This window comes from Acanthochromis polyacanthus, chromosome 12 (genome assembly GCF_021347895.1).
Source record: "Acanthochromis polyacanthus isolate Apoly-LR-REF ecotype Palm Island chromosome 12, KAUST_Apoly_ChrSc, whole genome shotgun sequence".
In the NCBI taxonomy this organism is placed as follows: domain Eukaryota; kingdom Metazoa; phylum Chordata; class Actinopteri; family Pomacentridae; genus Acanthochromis; species Acanthochromis polyacanthus.
Window position 1 is genome coordinate 36,110,247 of NC_067124.1, and position 16,465 is coordinate 36,126,711.

At 39.9% G+C, this 16,465-nt stretch overlaps 1 protein-coding gene across 2 annotated transcripts; it reads left to right on the forward strand.

Annotated features, from left to right (window-relative positions):
• The first annotated feature begins 31 nt into the window (after positions 1-31).
• Positions 32-14,517, forward strand: pdp1 (pyruvate dehydrogenase phosphatase catalytic subunit 1). 2 transcript variants are annotated; one of them, XM_051957080.1, is made up of 9 exons: positions 32-148; positions 4,133-4,434; positions 4,512-4,679; positions 6,230-6,441; positions 7,503-7,584; positions 9,574-9,668; positions 9,758-9,926; positions 10,001-10,219; positions 12,119-14,517. In XM_051957080.1, exons 2-9 carry the CDS (start codon positions 4,183-4,185, stop codon positions 12,497-12,499), a joined length of 1,578 nt encoding a protein of 525 aa, XP_051813040.1. In that variant the 5' UTR covers positions 32-148; positions 4,133-4,182; the 3' UTR covers positions 12,500-14,517. The 2 variants fall into 2 exon arrangements, with proteins under 2 accessions (XP_051813040.1, XP_051813041.1); XM_051957081.1 differs by having other exon boundaries at positions 89-213.
• The last annotated feature ends 1,948 nt before the right edge of the window (positions 14,518-16,465 follow it).

The following is a 16,465-nucleotide window of genomic DNA, read 5'->3' on the forward strand; positions in this document are numbered from 1 at the left end:
TACGGGCTTGGCGTGGCATCACGTGGGTCCGGGCTCAGCCAATCAGCGCTGTCTTTGCGGTGCGGCGCTCCAGAACGATACGGAGAGGAGAGTCGCACTCGCAGCTCAACCATGAACTTAAATAACGGCTGCACTTCCACGGGCTGAGGTGAGTCCGGGTTTCTCTCCACGTCCACACTTGTTCCTCTACTTCACACTCACCTTTATCACCAGGTGAGTCCGCAGCTGACTGTTTTCACCTGCTGCGGTCGCCGTGTGTTATGTAAGCGCACAGTTTTGACGGTATTTGGTGGGTGTAACCGGGACGCTACTAGCTACCGTTAGCATGAATTTGGTTTCTCTGCCTCTTTTTGGCGGACTCCGGCTGAGAGTTTGTCCGGCTATGCCATGTTGGAAGCCCTGTTTGTCAGCCCGATTCAGTTCCGAGACTGATTTTCTGTCCTGCGACTCCAGCTAACTGCCCTGAAGCTAAATATTTGGGGCTGCTTTGGATCTAGCTATGAGAGAGAGGACTGTGAAGTTAGCTTCTGATTCGTAAGTTAAAGGGAAAGTTCAGGGAATCTTACTGAGAGGCTAGTTATTTGTAGCAAGATAAAGTTAGTGATGCAAACCCATGTTAGATATTTTGGGTAAACTTTTTATGCTATTTTAACCCACTTTCAACTTTGCGGAAACCTTTATTCTATTTGTGAAAGTGTAAAAATGGAGATTTTGCTGCTTTTTTTGTATGTAGACCATGTTAGAATAGAACTACATGGTCAGATCTGGACTAGATGGTTCTACAGCGTCTGAAGAGTCTTTAAAACCCAGCTTTAAATTGATGAAACGTGTATTGCACTTGTTAGAATAAAGAAAGTGAGATTTTACTGTAATGTGCAGATCTGAATTCACTACATATAGACTAGTCAACTCTGGACTAAACTGACATGCAAATGCTAAAGCCTTCAAAATCCAGTTTATGAATTGTTCAACAGTTCTGAAGAGGAAAAGCAAATGTAGACAATATCAGACTAGGTTTAGAGTCAAAAACACACCACTTAAGTGTCAAATTTGGACCAGATTTTCCTACAGTCTTTTAACCCAGTTTCTGATTGGTGAAAAAGTGTATTCCATTTGTAAAAATGGTACAAAGGAGAGGTTTCATAGCTCTTTTTTGCCTATAGATGACATTAGATCAGGTTCAAATCAGACTTTATTGCCAGTAGTTTGGTTAAAACCGTAAGACATTTTCCTACAGAGGCGAAATAATGTTAGATTTGTGAAAGACGGTCTAGTCCAGATGTGAGGTTTACTGTATATCCTGTATATCCTGGTTTTAGATCCAGATGTTGTCTAATGTGGTCTGTATGTTAGAAGGATCAGCAAATTCTCCCCTCCTTGCACATTCTCAAGTTGAATATACATTTCACAAGACATAAATTTTGTTTTAAATAGTCTTCAGCTTCTATAGGATAGTCTAGTCCAGATGTGACCTGTCTAAGTAGAGTGGATTTAGATATTTGTTTTGGTTTACATGCCAAAAAAATAAATCAAATTTTGCATTTTACCATTAGAATAAATAATTCATTAATCAGAATCAGTATTTTAAAAACTCTTTAATCTCTGTGAGGCAATATAGAACTGAGCAATCAGTCAGTCAAAGTTTATTTGTATAGCCCTTTACAACAGCCCAAAGGGTGACCAAAGTGCTTCACAGTAAAAAAACAAAAACAAAAAAACAAGAAAATAACTTCAAAACAATGCAGTCCACATTTTGATCTTAGCATGGTGCAATCTGTTGTAAATGCTAGAAAAAAACAGTAAAATCTCTGTGTTTTTCTTGCATTTTATCGAGTAAAATGAAGCTTTCATGAGTCAGAAACTGTGTTTTAAAGACTCTTTAGCCTCTGTAAGGCAGTCTAGTCCAAAACTGACCAGTCCAGAGGTAGTAATTTTTATATGGATGTGGTGTCATCTGTTGTACATGCCATTTTGTGTTTTATCAAATATAATAAAGCTGTCACAAGTCAGAAACTGTGTCTTAAAAGCTGTCCAGGTCTGTAGGACAATCGAGTCCAGATTTGACTAATCTATATTTAGTGTTTCTTGATCTGGAACTGGTCTATTCGGGTCTACATGAGGGGGGGAATGCAGGGAAATCTCCCTTTTTGGACATTTCTTCAATAGTGTAAAGGTAGCACAAATTAGAGACTGAGTTTCAAAGACTCTTTATACTCTGTAGGATTGTCTAGTCCTGATTTGACCCATCTAAGTAGAGTTGCTTTTGTTCAGGACTTGGTCTATTGTGATGAACCTGCAAAAACGGTGAAGTCTGTCTTTTTTGTACAGTAAAGTAAAAGTTTCACAAATTCTAAAGGGGTTCCAAGCACCATTAAACGGTAATCTAACATCCTGAGCATGGTTTTAAGTCACTAAAAAATTTGGGGACAAAATTGGAATCAGGTCCCTCAGCATTACAAATGAAGTTTCCCTTAACTTTCCATTAGCTAACTTTCCAACCAGAAGCTAACTTCAGCGTCGCCTGGGAGAGGCTTGTGATGTCAATAAACATGGCAACTCTTCTTGCAGAGCTCCGGTCTGGGACAAGCCTCTGTGTTCTGTGTGATTCATGCACAGTCTGGGAGGATTTTTTGGCTGCATAGCTTTTTCCAACACAGCGGGGTCAGTGTGTAGGACGCCGTCACTCTCGCTGTAGGACACTGAGCGACTGTGCTGCTGCTTCTTGTTCCATCATATTTTGAGGGGCTGCATGCTTGAATTATGCAATGAGGAGAGATTACATGAGGACATGCAGTCAGAATGTAGTTCAGTTGGTCACGGCCTGTCAGAACATTTCTCAAGATCTAAATGTCAGGGCTAAATTACTGCCAAAGCTATTTTTAACATGCACTGCTGACCTATCGTTGGAGACGAGCTGCAACTCGTGCTACGGGCCGGATCCGGTTCTGCTGTCTCAAATTTTCTTAAGCTTTTAGGACAGAAAAAGTGAACCGTCTTGAAGTTTTAACAACCAAAGGCAGCTGTTGTTGCTGTGTGTAAAATATGCATGCAGCATCAGAGGAATTTACCGAGGCATTTAGTTTTCTTTTGTGAGCACACTCTTATCTTTGTTGTGGTTAAAAGAAAACTGGTAACTTGCAGCATTTGATATTCGGTATTTTTCCAGTTATAGGCATGGTTTTCTCATTTCTTTCTTTTTGGACGATGTAATGCTGACAAAGGCATCGGAAATAGTTGTGTACTTTGGATGACATTCGGATTTGCACTTGTCATGCAGACCTTTGTGCAGCTGATTTAAGTGTTCAAACAAATTACTCATGTTGCCTCATGATGTAATAATTGCAGACATTGCATTATCGGTTCTTGATCGTCATCATCCTTTCTGTAGCTGAAATAATGCCATGCAACTTAATTTTTTGCCACCAGATCTTCCCTTTAAATGTTTCTCACTGATTTTCTGTCATAATGTGGAGCCTGTGTGTCAAAAAAATTGTCTTGAAAATAACATTCTATCAGACAGACTTCTCTTGTAGATTACACATGGAAATGAGAGCAGCTTTGTGTCCAGCATGATGTGTTCTAGTTAATTTACTTTACTGCACAGCCTCCAACGTTACTCACATTGTCGCGTTGATGCTTAAATGATACATTGTGCAGCCCTATTTATATATATATTGGCATCTTTTTTTATCGTGCTCTTGCCCTTGTCTTCTTTCCACTTAGTCTGTGATATTTGTCACACTGGAATGACATAAAGAGCACAAAAAATGTGATGGAAGTTTGCAGAAGTTTGTTTTTCTGCAGTTAATCAACAACCTGTTCAAACTGATTTCATCTGAATCACCCAGAAGCAAAATATGTAGACAGTTGCAGCAGAGAAAAACAGCAAAACTCTGTCAGCAGATAAACATTTACTGGCCTTTTTGGTGGTATTTAGGTTACTTGGTTGCAAGCTTTGCCAGCGTTTTATTTGCTCTGTGTCCACTTTAAAACCACATCACAGGCTCTCAGTGTGTTTGCATGTGGTTTGCTTAATGGTGCATAGAGGGAACACGCTGTTCCATAAATGCATCTTTTCAGAAGCACCTCCAGCTGTCACTCCTCTGACCTCTCAGTGCGTTTCCCTCCACAGGTGTGTGTGTGTTCGCAGTGTTTGTGTGCGCCTGCAGAGCACCGCCGGCCATGCCCGTCACATCCCAGCTGCTCAGGGGTTTGCCCCGTGCCAAGGTCTTAGCCTCCAGTCTGTTACCATGCCAACAACACCAGTCCCAGTTCGGACCCGCCGCTCACCGACCCGCCACGCGACACCCGTCCCACGCGTGGCAGAGACACCAGCCGTCGAGAAGCTACGGGAAAACCTCAGCGCTCCACAGCTACATCCTCACACCGCCGCAGGTCAACTCCATCCTCAAAGCCAACGAGTACAGCTTCAAGGTTTGTGGGTTCATCTACGGAAAAGTATTCTGTCCGTCTGTGCATTTCATCTCACCGTTTTTGTGCTGGGGTTCCAGGTGCCAGAGTTTGATGGTAAAAATGTGTCTTCAGTGATGGGGTTTGAAAGCAATCAGCTGCCAGCAAACGCTCCCATAGAAGATCGCCGCAGTGCAGCAACATGCCTGCAGACCAGAGGGATGCTGCTGGGCGTGTTCGATGGCCACGCCGGCTGCGCCTGCGCACAGGTAGAGCTGCTCTCTGCTGCCTGTGGCTTTAATCTGCTGTTTGTTCTGCTTTTCTTTAGAGGCACTGTTTGAAAGCAAGTAAGTCTCCTCACTCGAGGTGTCACTGTCCAAAGAGTCAAATTATTTTCTCACCTTAGTCAAGTGATGCTTTTGTTGTGTTGAGAAACTTGAATTAATCTCCAGACAGAGCGTTTTCAACAATAGAAGACCTTGAATCACTGAGATTATTATTTTTTCCAACAACTCTAATATTTCATAAAACTTCTCAAATTTGATCGGAAGTTCATAATTTGATTCAGCATCCTTTAATTTGAAATCCATTCACTGACAGATTATTTATGGATATCTTTTGTCAGTCATCCTTAAGGCATTCACCTTCTAAATCCCATAATCTGTCAGCTTGTTTGAAAGGCGCATTCTCTTTTAAAAAAAATCAAGGAAACTACATCATTTATCAGCAAGAGACCGTAGAAGCAGAAAGAATTGTCAGATGTTCAGCTTTCACATGCGGAAAATTAACCAAATATGTTCCTGAAAATCATGGTATTTCATCAAATTTACTTTATTTTACATGCCTCATATGAATAATCTGCCAAAATACAAAAATTTTCAGTTTCTTGCCGTAACTGAGAAGCCACGACTGACTCAGCTACAACCAACAATAATGTGATGAAAATTTTAAGAAATTTCATCTGAACTGCAGGCAGTGTTTTCACAAACCAGAAAGAAGACGGCAAGAGAGACTGAGAGCAAAATACAACATACTTGATCAATAAAACAAATGCAGCATGGCTCAAAAACAGTAAACAGACAAGTTATTAGAAAGATTCATTCAGCACGGTGAAAGACTCTAGAGTTGATGTGCAGAGTAGAGTGAAAAACATGCAGTTTGTAGAGGTTGTAAAAATGTAAGTAGTGGAATTTTTATCATATCTACAGCCATGACTTTTTTCTTCCAAGGTTGGTAACACACGTTGGCACACAAAATGTTGTTTTGTTGTTTCCTGGTGTTTTAAATTTTTATTAAGTAAGTAATTAAAGAGATTTAACTTGTTTTTTTATTTTTTTTGTCAACAGAAAATATTTCAAAGGTCTCTCTCCCTCTTCATGGTTGTGCTGTTGTTCATTTTTCCTTCCTGATTTTATTGTGAAGCACTTTGTGAATTTCCTTTCTGTGAAAAGTGCTATATAAATAAACTCTGCTTGCTTGCTGTTTCCATAGAGGTTCAGGACTTTATATTGCAGTAATATGAGCCCACAATGACTGGAACAAAAAAAGAAAATGCTCGGAGTTTAGAGGGTTGAACATGTAACGTCATATTTGCAGTTAAGAGCAAACAGATTATTATTTGTCTTTGTAGGGCAGATTAGGTTTGCTGACCTCAGTTAGTGTGGTAACAGGATATTATTTGTTGTAATTTTTGACCTAAATATGACAGTGTGTAAACAGTTGGTAGCATGCACAACTTTCAGCATGGTGTATGGGATTCTGTATGGTTGTGTTGTGTCTGTGTTGTTGCAGTGACACAGTTCTCTCCTGTTCTCTTTAGGCGCTCAGTGAGAGGTTGTTTTACTACATCGCTGTGTCCCTGCTGCCCCACGACACTCTGTGTGAGCTGGAGGCAGCGGTGGAGGCCGGCAGAGCCCTCAGTCCCATCCTGCAGTGGCACAAACACCCCAACGACTACTTCAGCAGGGAGGCTCAGACGCTCTACTTCAACAGCCTCAGAACGTACTGGCAGGAGCTGATCGATCTGACCAGGTGAGCAGAGGAGACGCAGCTGCAAATAAAGGCTCTTAGACAGACTCTAGACGAAACTCGCGTGGTCAGCCGCTGCCGGGCATTTCCGCGTTTGCGCTACTGGTCGGACACGGTTGTACCAGCCAGATTTCACTGAGCAACAGTGTGTGCAAAACGTGTGTGTCTCGGGAGTCATTTTTAATACATCTGTGATCAGAATTGAGACGTGTGTCCCAAGCAGCAGCGATCAGCTGTAGAAGCTCCGCTGCTCGCGGTACACACAAACAGTGCGACTCTTCTGTAACAAACTCCTCAATTTTTTTCAAAACATGCCACAAGACTCCACTGTCATTACAGGAAAGTAGTCAAAGAAAACGCAGCAGAAAGGAGACCATTATATTCCTTCATCTTCTCCTTATACACGCTTTTACCGTAAAGTTTTAGAGCTCTAATGTGCTACTGTCATGTGAAAAATAAGCAGCTGCATGAAGAGAGCACTGGGTGGTATAATAAACGTATTAACTGACTCGATTGACTATTTTCTACCAGCATCTTTTTCTAGCATGATTCATCTTATTATATATTCTTCATTGTGCTTCATTACAGCATCTTTTTCTTTTTGCCTGAAGTAGGAAACACACAATTGGTCCGATCTGTGCAGAAGAAAAGTCAGAATTTATGCAAACATGCTCAGAATCTGATGAAGAAAACCTTGTTGACAAAAAAGTTGATAAGCACGATACATATTGTCTCTGATTGGGGTTTAATCTTATTTTTTGTTTTTATCGAACCAGCTAACACAAAGAAAGTCTATATCTGACTGGGTCTCAGCTGAACGTATTTCTGGTGTATATGTTGTTTATAGATGTCACCTTTTACGTCAAACATACCGAGACTCAGTGGAGTATGTATATTCTCTCTGGTCTCGAACATTTCAAACCGGACATCCTGGTTTTTTTGCTCTGTCCTCACCAGCACAGTCCCGTCTGTTGTTTTGACAATAGTGCTGTTGTTGGTCTCTCTGCTCGACCTCAGAGCTTCCTCTCGATCTGCTTCACACATGTTGTTCTTTCCGTTTCCAGTCCAGGCGAGGTTCCAGAGACTCGCGAGGCTTTGCTGAACGCCTTCAAGAGGCTGGACAACGACATTTCTCTGGAGGCTCAGGTGAGAGCCGTCTGCTGCATCTGTGTGATAAAGAACATTTTTCTGACGTCTGAATCGAGTACAATCACAAGGAAAAGTTTACATGCACTTGTTAAGACTATGTGTATGTCAGTTTCGGTTTTCCAATGACTCCTATATCTCTAAAGTTGCTATTATAGAGTCACTGAAACATATTTGTCATTTAAGAAAAATTACATTTTTTGTAGATTTGTTATAGATCTTCTGGAAAAATTACAATATACTGAGTCAAAACTATACATAAATAAACCTGAATTGTCAGTTTTGTTAACATAGAACGCTGTAAGTGATTACGATTGACTACAGCTGATGACCTCTCTGAGCCGATGTATTTTTATTGTCAGTTTTTTTGTCTATATTGCGTGCCACTGTGTTGTACTGCAGCCTGTAGGACAAATTGCCCTGCGGGTATAATAACAATTGCCTTGTTTATATAGGGCCCATTTGATACCAGGAGTCACCAGCTGTAGTCAACTGTAATCACTAGAAGCTAAGAAGCCGTGCCACCGAGACAATTTGATTAGCGCAACTTTCTACATCAGAAAAACAGATAATCGAAGTTGCTGAATGTGTATTTTTGACCCAGAAGGTTTTCTCATATTTCCAGAAGACCTATAATAAGTCTGCCAAACAACCAAAATGCATCATTTTTTCTTTGCAACAAAAACACGTGGTTCAATAATTCCAGCATAGAAAGTTAAACATTATCCATTGGAAAGTCCAGACTGCCATAATATACAAATGTACACCACTCTGTCAAAAGTTTTAGGACACTTTCTCATTCAAATAAATTAGAACCTGTCCTAAAACTTTTGGCAGGGGGAGTATGGGAAACTTTTGTTCTATTCTTTTGTAATAAAGAGACTGTAGAGCAACTTGTGTCACAGGAAGAGCAGCGTTTCACCTAAAGAATCTCTTTTTTAATAATTTTTATTGCATTGACATACAGTGTAGTTAAGAGTACAGATGTTTCTTCTGAAAACCAGGTTTCAGGGTTTTACAATGCAAATTTGTGCTGTGAAATTCTAACAAACTTGACGACTAATTCTAAACATCTTTGATTCAATTTGCTCTATAGAACTGTGATATGTTTTTTCTCTTTTTTTTATTTACCTGCTGGATATTTTGATCGACTTGTTGATCTATCTGTTTGTTAATTTGAAACTTTCAGTAGTATTTTCAGGGTAATTTCACTGCCTTTTCTTTTAAGCTCTTATCTTGGTCATTATAAGGTACAGCAATGCGCGCAATATACTGTATGATCTTCAGAACAGTCTCTGCTGTCCAGATCTTCTATCATTTAATGTGATAATGCTTCCTTTTTAAACAATTAGCCTTCATCTCAACGAAACGCATCTTTTCTATCATGATATTGTTATGTTTTTGCATATATCTCACCGTAAAGTGAGATGTCTTTTTTTAAATTTCTTTAAGGAAGATTGTTTGGAATCTGGAAATATCAATAAATAACAATGCTGGTGGGATACTGTATGAGTTAGATTTTGTGTTTTCCGTGCCTAATGGAAATGAATGTCATATTTTATTCCATGTTCAGACACAGTAGCCTCCTTACTGAGATGGAAAATCAGTCGGATGTGTGACTGCAATAAATAAAATGCTGCATAAGATACATTTTCATATCCTGGATCACAGCCGTATTGTAAACGGATATTCTTAAAAACTAAATGTGCAGGCAGAAATTTAAGAAATACTCTTACAGCCTCTGTCAAGTGAAGCTGCAAGTCATTAATAACTATCTTCCAAGTTCCAGACTTGAGTTTCACACGTTAAGAGACGTATTAAATGTCATCATTAATCAGAGCAGAGCAGTCTTGCAAAAGAAATGGGAGCATCCAAATTTAAACCTTTATGACTCAAAGAGGAGCTCCGGTGTCACTGTGTCTCCATCTTACATAAACTTCTGTGCACTATCTTCTTTCTTGAGGATGACTGTGTCGTTTTGCTCTGCAGGTTGGAGATCCGAATGCCTTTCTGCACTACTGGGTTCTGAGAGTGGCCTTTTCTGGAGCGACGGCCTGCGTGGCTCACATCGACGGACCAGACCTGTACGTGGAATAAATGTGTGCACTTTAGCAAAACCGATCCAAAATGGTTCTTCTCCAAATGTAGAATTTCTTCCTCTGTGTTCCTGAAGCTTCATAGCCAATGCAGGAGATGCTCGGGCGGTGCTGGGGGTGCAGGAGGAGGACGGTTCGTTCAGCGCTCACACTCTCTCTAACGACCACAACGCCCAGAACGATGAGGAGGTCGCTCGGATACGAGGCGAACATCCTCCATCGGAGAGGAAGACGGTTATTCGTCAGGTACTGCAGCTCCTCATTCGCTCACTGCGGTTGTTTTTACCATGTATGTAAAACTCTTTCTGTCTTTTTTTTAGGACCGGCTCCTCGGCCTCCTCATGCCGTTCAGGGCGTTCGGTGACGTGAAGTTCAAGTGGAGCATTGAGCTGCAGAAGAGAGTGTTGGAGTCTGGACCTGATCAGCTCAACGAAAACGAACACACCAGGTTTATCCCCCCCAACTACCACACGCCGCCCTACCTGACCGCAGAGCCGGAGATCACGTACCACAAGCTGAGGCCGCAGGATCGATTCCTGGTGAGAGAACAAGCAGCAACACAATTCTGTTTGTTTTTGTTTTTTTACAGCGACACATAATGCTGGTGATCTTTATTCTTATTCTGATAGTCAAATAGATACAGACTAAAATGCAGTTCAGTTTCAGTGTTTTCACAACTATCCCCACAACATGCTGCTTTAAAGTTGTATTTTCTGTATTATCAGTCATTTGACTTTCCCCAGTAATCAGAGAATATTCACAAGTTAAATTGTTGATAGAACTGTCACTTTTTTGCCCAAAGAAATGGAAAATCTAGCCCTGAATTACCTACAGATAATACAGCTAACAGCTCTAATCTTCGATGAAGAATAAACATCCCAGTTTGACCTCATTTTTCCAGCCATTTTCTCAACATTAAACATAGAAGGGTTTATAGAATCAAGTTGTGCTTGGTGTCAAAATTTAGGATATTCCTGTAATTTCACATGATGTCTTTTATTTTTTGATACCACCTATCCCACGTGCTGATGACCTTTGAATCCGAAGGTTGGACAGATATTTTTGATTTTTAGCTGTTCATATTTCATGCATTACATCCCATAGCACTTTCATTTTATACAGATCCAATCCTTACATAGCCAAGTTATACCACATAAAATCTCTAATGGATATGATGATTGCTTTTTGTGTAATGGGAGGCCAAATGTAGCAGTTTAGAAGTTCGTGATGTATAAAATCGCAACTTTGTCATTCTCTGTAACATGCAGTTATAAATATAAAGCAAATATTTTCACATTTCTGAGGACTATAGGTCACTGTGAAATGATTCTGAAAATTTCAGATCTTTATCTTTTGTTGTTCAGAAGTTATAGAAGTCTGAAAATGGTCAAAAATTTCAAGTCTTAATTTTGGCTGCAATAATAAGGTACCCACTACCTACTTCAAATGGCCATAACTTTGAAACTAATGACAATAAAGCATTCAAATTTTGGATTTTCCCATCATATATAATGTAGTAAATGTGTGTAAAAACTTAGCAAAATCTGAGAGGGTCAGGTGGGAAGTTTTCTTGAAATTGGTTGATTTCATACGGAATGACCCAGCTATCAATTTGGGTTAATAATTAAATATATAAAGCTAGATTAAAGGATTTTTAAAAAATTCTGAATTGTAGAATTTGGCAACATTCACTCTTAAGCAACGTTAAATTGACCAGCATATACATTAACAAGCATTTATTAAGGGTGAATAAAGCATAACATGCATTTTATACAGTATAATTTTAACTAAATTTATTTTAAGAGCTAAAGAGCATTTGTTTGTTCGTTTGTCTGTGAAGCTCCTTGTGACTCCTACTCTGCCGAATAAATCAGACATGTGGGCACTGATTCAAAGGTCTGAAACCAGCACATTAATGCCCTATACAGAATACCAAAATGAAAGTAAGATGCATTAAGGATCTGATGTGTCACTTTTACATGGAAAATGTTAATGCACCGGCTAATGACCACCACCGCCTGCAGATTTTATGAGTCACAGCTAATTAATTCTTAGAAATCAACAAGTGTGCTCTTCATCCTGATGTTTGTGCCATTACGCTCCACGAAGGCGGCTTTCCAGCCTCCAGATGCACCTTTTTGCGTCTCCTTTGTGTTCAGAAAGAAAGAGTGGCCTTTTTCTAAAGTAAAAAAGAAAACCTCGTCTTTAAAAGATGACGCAACTTCTAAGCACATGATTACATGTTTTACAGCTGGACTTTTTATTTCCATGGTTGGCTTCAAATTGGATCTCTGTGACCTTTCCAAACAAAGCTTTTACTTGTGAAGAAAGAGTTTCGTAATCAATTTCCAGTGGCGGTAATCTTCCAAATGAATGTTGAGTGATGAGTTCGCTCAGAGTTGGAGCCTCGCGCTGACAGGACTTTCTTCTGTCGGTAGGTGATCGGCTCCGACGGCCTCTGGGAGACCCTCCACCGGCAGGAGGTGGTCCGCATCGTCGGCGAGTATTTAACGGGGGTGCACCAGCGTCAGCCGCTCACGGTCGGGGGCTACAGGGTCACCTTGGGACAGATGCAGGGGCTGCTGCAGGAGAGGAAAGCTCGGGTGTCTTCGGCCTTCGAGGACCACAACTCGGCCACCCACCTGATGCGCCACGCGGTGGGAAACAACGAGTTCGGCACCGTGGACCACGAGAGGCTTTCCAAGATGCTGTCGCTGCCCGAGGAGCTGGCCCGCATGTACCGCGACGACATCACCATCATCATCACTCAGTTCAACCCCCACGTGATCGGAGCACAGAGGCAGGAAGGACAGTCCTGATTGAAGCCGTTCACTCAGCAGCACACACACTTCTACAGGTCTAAGCACACTCTGTGGACAAACAGGTTACCGCCACATCTGTCCAGCAGGGGGAGCTCAGTGTTTTAACACTATATGTTTAAGAGTTTCTATGTTTGTATGCAGTGCTACAGGTAGTCTGGTTTCCTATCGAGTTTAAAGCTGGATCTCTTTTACAGCTCGTTATTTATGCTGCCGCTGTCATCTGGCAGATGTTTTCATACACCAATCTCTCTGACGCTGTTACAAACTGACTTCAGTGCCAAAACTTTCAACCTCCTCAGCCTCAGCAGGGTTTAAATTGTTGAAATTCCAAAGAGGGTGAACGAGTAAAGAGGCCTTTGACAGCACTGACTCCACCTTATGGACTTTAGCTGGGTTGTCCCATTATAGCAGCACCCTCTCTTTCTGTACTGTCTGGTTGTGTTACTTGGAGAGCCCGACCGATACTGGAGTTTTGGAAGGTTAAAAAAAAAACCAACACAAATTGGCTGAGTTCTCCAGAGACTTTGTGCTCGTTGCGACCAAAGAACCCATGTAGAACCTCTTCAGGGCCAGTTTCAGGTAGACAAAAGCAGCTCTGTGGTTGGTACTTCTTAGCGGTTCTGCGGACATCGAACCTGATTGGCCTCATCCGGTAGCAGTCTTTTTCTTTTAAGCTTAACAATCAGTAAAATTGTCAATTGGGGGGGGAGGGGAGAAGTTGCTGAAAGGACTGATTAGGGGACTGTTTCTGTAAACATTGGTCCCATCTATGCAGCCAAAATAATGGGGTCATTGTTTATTTATTTACTGGCAATGTAATTCAAAAACTGCCACCGAGACTCTGCTTAACTCCGTATCGTGGGATTCCTACTCTGCTACATGCGCTGCAGATAGGCAAGCTTTTAACAACTCCGTTTCTAAATTGCCACCAAGGATTATGCTCTGTAAAAGAAAGTTTTCACATCGAAAGGTCGGTTGGGCTCTACTCATTTGCATTCATGAGGATTTTGTTCCCTTTCTAGATTACCTTTGTTGTTACAAGGAGGCCTGTTGCATCTATTTTTTTGTTTTTTTTCTGCATGTCACTGTATGATACTCTTAGTACCGTCCAGACATATAGTCAATACTTCATTCTACATTTACAGTACTGTCTGGATGTTTTTACTTTGGCTCTGCTGCAGCTCACCAGAGTGAATTGAAACAATCAGATTTAAGGTGTTTGCGTCCGTATTGAGTGAATGGCGTAGGATGTGGGAGCAAGTATACTAAATTGTAGCGGACAAGGTTGCATTTTAGCATCTGGAAGATAAATCTGAGGGGTCACAAGTGGAATATAAGGAGTCGGGAGACGTAATTCTGTTACAGGGAATTTATTTAACTAACAGCACACCGTAATCAGACTGTTATTCATTTTAAAAGCCATAAATGTTCAGAAACGCTGAGATAGTGATTGTTTTCTTCTCAAATCCAGTGTTCTGTAGCACCGGGCAAACACCACTACAGGTAAACCGACTCACCTGGCATTTCTGTGACATCATCACTTAGTTACTGTGCAACTTCTTCACTTTAAAACATACTAATGAAGTGAATTATTCTCCGTTTTCCATATATAATGTACCACTACTTGTGAAGGTCAGCGTCTGAATTATATCACAGCTTCTTTGCCAAATATCGTAAGGCTAAGATACATGTTTTTTTTATTCTTTTTCCTTTCTGACAGGTCATTAGCGGTGTAATTAATCATTTCCTACAGTTTGGGAGATTTTTATTCACAACACTGAGCTTGAAAGCGACTCGTGATTCTCTCCGGTTACTCATGAATCACAGGGTGGTGGATGTTTAAGTGTATTTAGGAATGAGCAGAATGTACATTTGAGAGAAGCTGTTTGAATATTAAATCTTATTTATTCAGCTTTAGCAGTACGTTACACGTCTTTGCTGTCATGTGTATAAATTGTAACTTATGTGGGTTAAGTTTTGTACATGGAATGGTTTAATAAAATGCAGAATATTCAGCTCTTGTTGCCGTTTTCTGTGTTTTGGTTGATAGAGGCGGCCCTGAATGCAGCATGATGGTTAGTGGGGGATGAGTGTGTTTCAGGTTGCAAGTTCAACGCCGCAGCAGCTCCACCAGACATTTCTGCAGTCGTCCTTCACTGGTGAGTTAAATATTACTTGTTCGCTCTATTTAGTTGTTTTAATGAGATGTTGTTGTGACAGTTCACCACCACTAGATGATGCTGCGGCACCAGCGTTTAAACCAGAAAGCAACACACTTCTACCAAAATACTGTCTTAAAATGGAAATTTTGTTGCAGTAATTATATAAATATTTGAAAAAATGTCAATCTAGATGCAAAATTACAGCATAAAAGACATGTATATTATAGCATGCTTTAGCTTTTTTCTTACTATCACCAATTACTCGATTAAAAACAAATGAAATCAGGTTTTGTTTGACTTGTATTGATCCCTCTGTAGCTAATTTAGAGTTTCACCTTTTTCATTTCTCTGCTAAACATGTCAAAACAAACATTTAAGCATCAATTTTACATAAATATACCTGCCAGGGTTGTATATGTTTGGTATTATAGTCTAAATCTATTAAATATAAGCATTCTATATGTTATTTTTAGAACATTTAAACCTTTGTGTACTTGTTGGTGGTTATAAATTCAATGGCATCTCCTGATAATGCAAACTTTAAACAATCTGCAAGATTTAAATGATTCAAAATCAAGTCACCACTGCCTTTAAATGGACTTTTAAGTTATTATAGAAGCCTAAAGCCCCGAAAAGCCTCACTACTATACATCAGATGCAGCATTCTGGAAAGGTTTTTGAGTTTTAGGACCACAGAAAGCCTGTTTAAATCTGGTATGTTCAGCTTGGTTTTTCAAAATAAAAGTAGGCTAGTTGGAAAAAATGTATTAGATAAAATTAGTGAGCATAAAAAGGCTCAAACTTGTTTCTTTATAATTATTTTTACTATATAAACAAACAAAGTGATAAAAAAAATAGTATTAGACCTTAAAGATTAAAGGATTTTATGCAAAACGATTACAGTTTTAACTTCTTACAAGGGGTTAAAAAAGATTTATTCGCCTGATTATCTAATTTTATAGATTTATTCAGCAAAAAACTTAAATTTACATGAGTAGTCTCTCTTTGGACATTGAAAGAGCCCCATGAAATATTTAAGAGGTGGTTTTAGGGTTAATTTTGCAATTAGAAGAGAATAAGTACAGGTCTCCCTCATTTTTATTTGCATTATTTATGTAATTTTCCCTGCTTTATTTGACAGAAAATCGACTGTAAAAAAACCTGAGTTGCCTAGAAAGTCAGATTTGCATCCATAGTTCCTGGTCAGACTTTGAAAAGGGGCAGAAAAATAATGTATATCTGTTTACTTTCATTGCATTTTAGTGAACAGTCAGCGGACCAGCTGGCACACCGTCTTGGCCCTCGAGTCGCATGTTGATCACCGCTGGCATGAATGAAACGTTGAGTCATTCTGTCAGACAGAACGACATCGCAGCTTTTCTGTAAGTGTGATCAGAATATTCTAATGTGTTTCTGAAGCCTGACAGTGTCCTTCATGGAAAACTGTTGATAAAATAGTAAATTTTTATGCCATTTATACGTGTCTTCTGGCTGGAAATGACAAACAAGTGACAAAAGACACTGTGTTTCGAATATTAATTATGATTTTTAACTATTTCTATATACATCCTAAACTATTCATCCTTCTTTAAACTGTTTCCTCTAAACAAACATACAAAAGCTCACCTGGACAAAGAAGGAAGCTCCACTTCTGTAGTCGACTTGAGACAGAAATTGATGTAAATATCTTATGATAAAAATAAGAAAGCAAAATACCTTGAAAAAAATAGCTTTGAAAGAGTAACAGCAATAAATATCTCACGTTATTATGCATGAATAATGGTTTGCACTTAGCATTTCT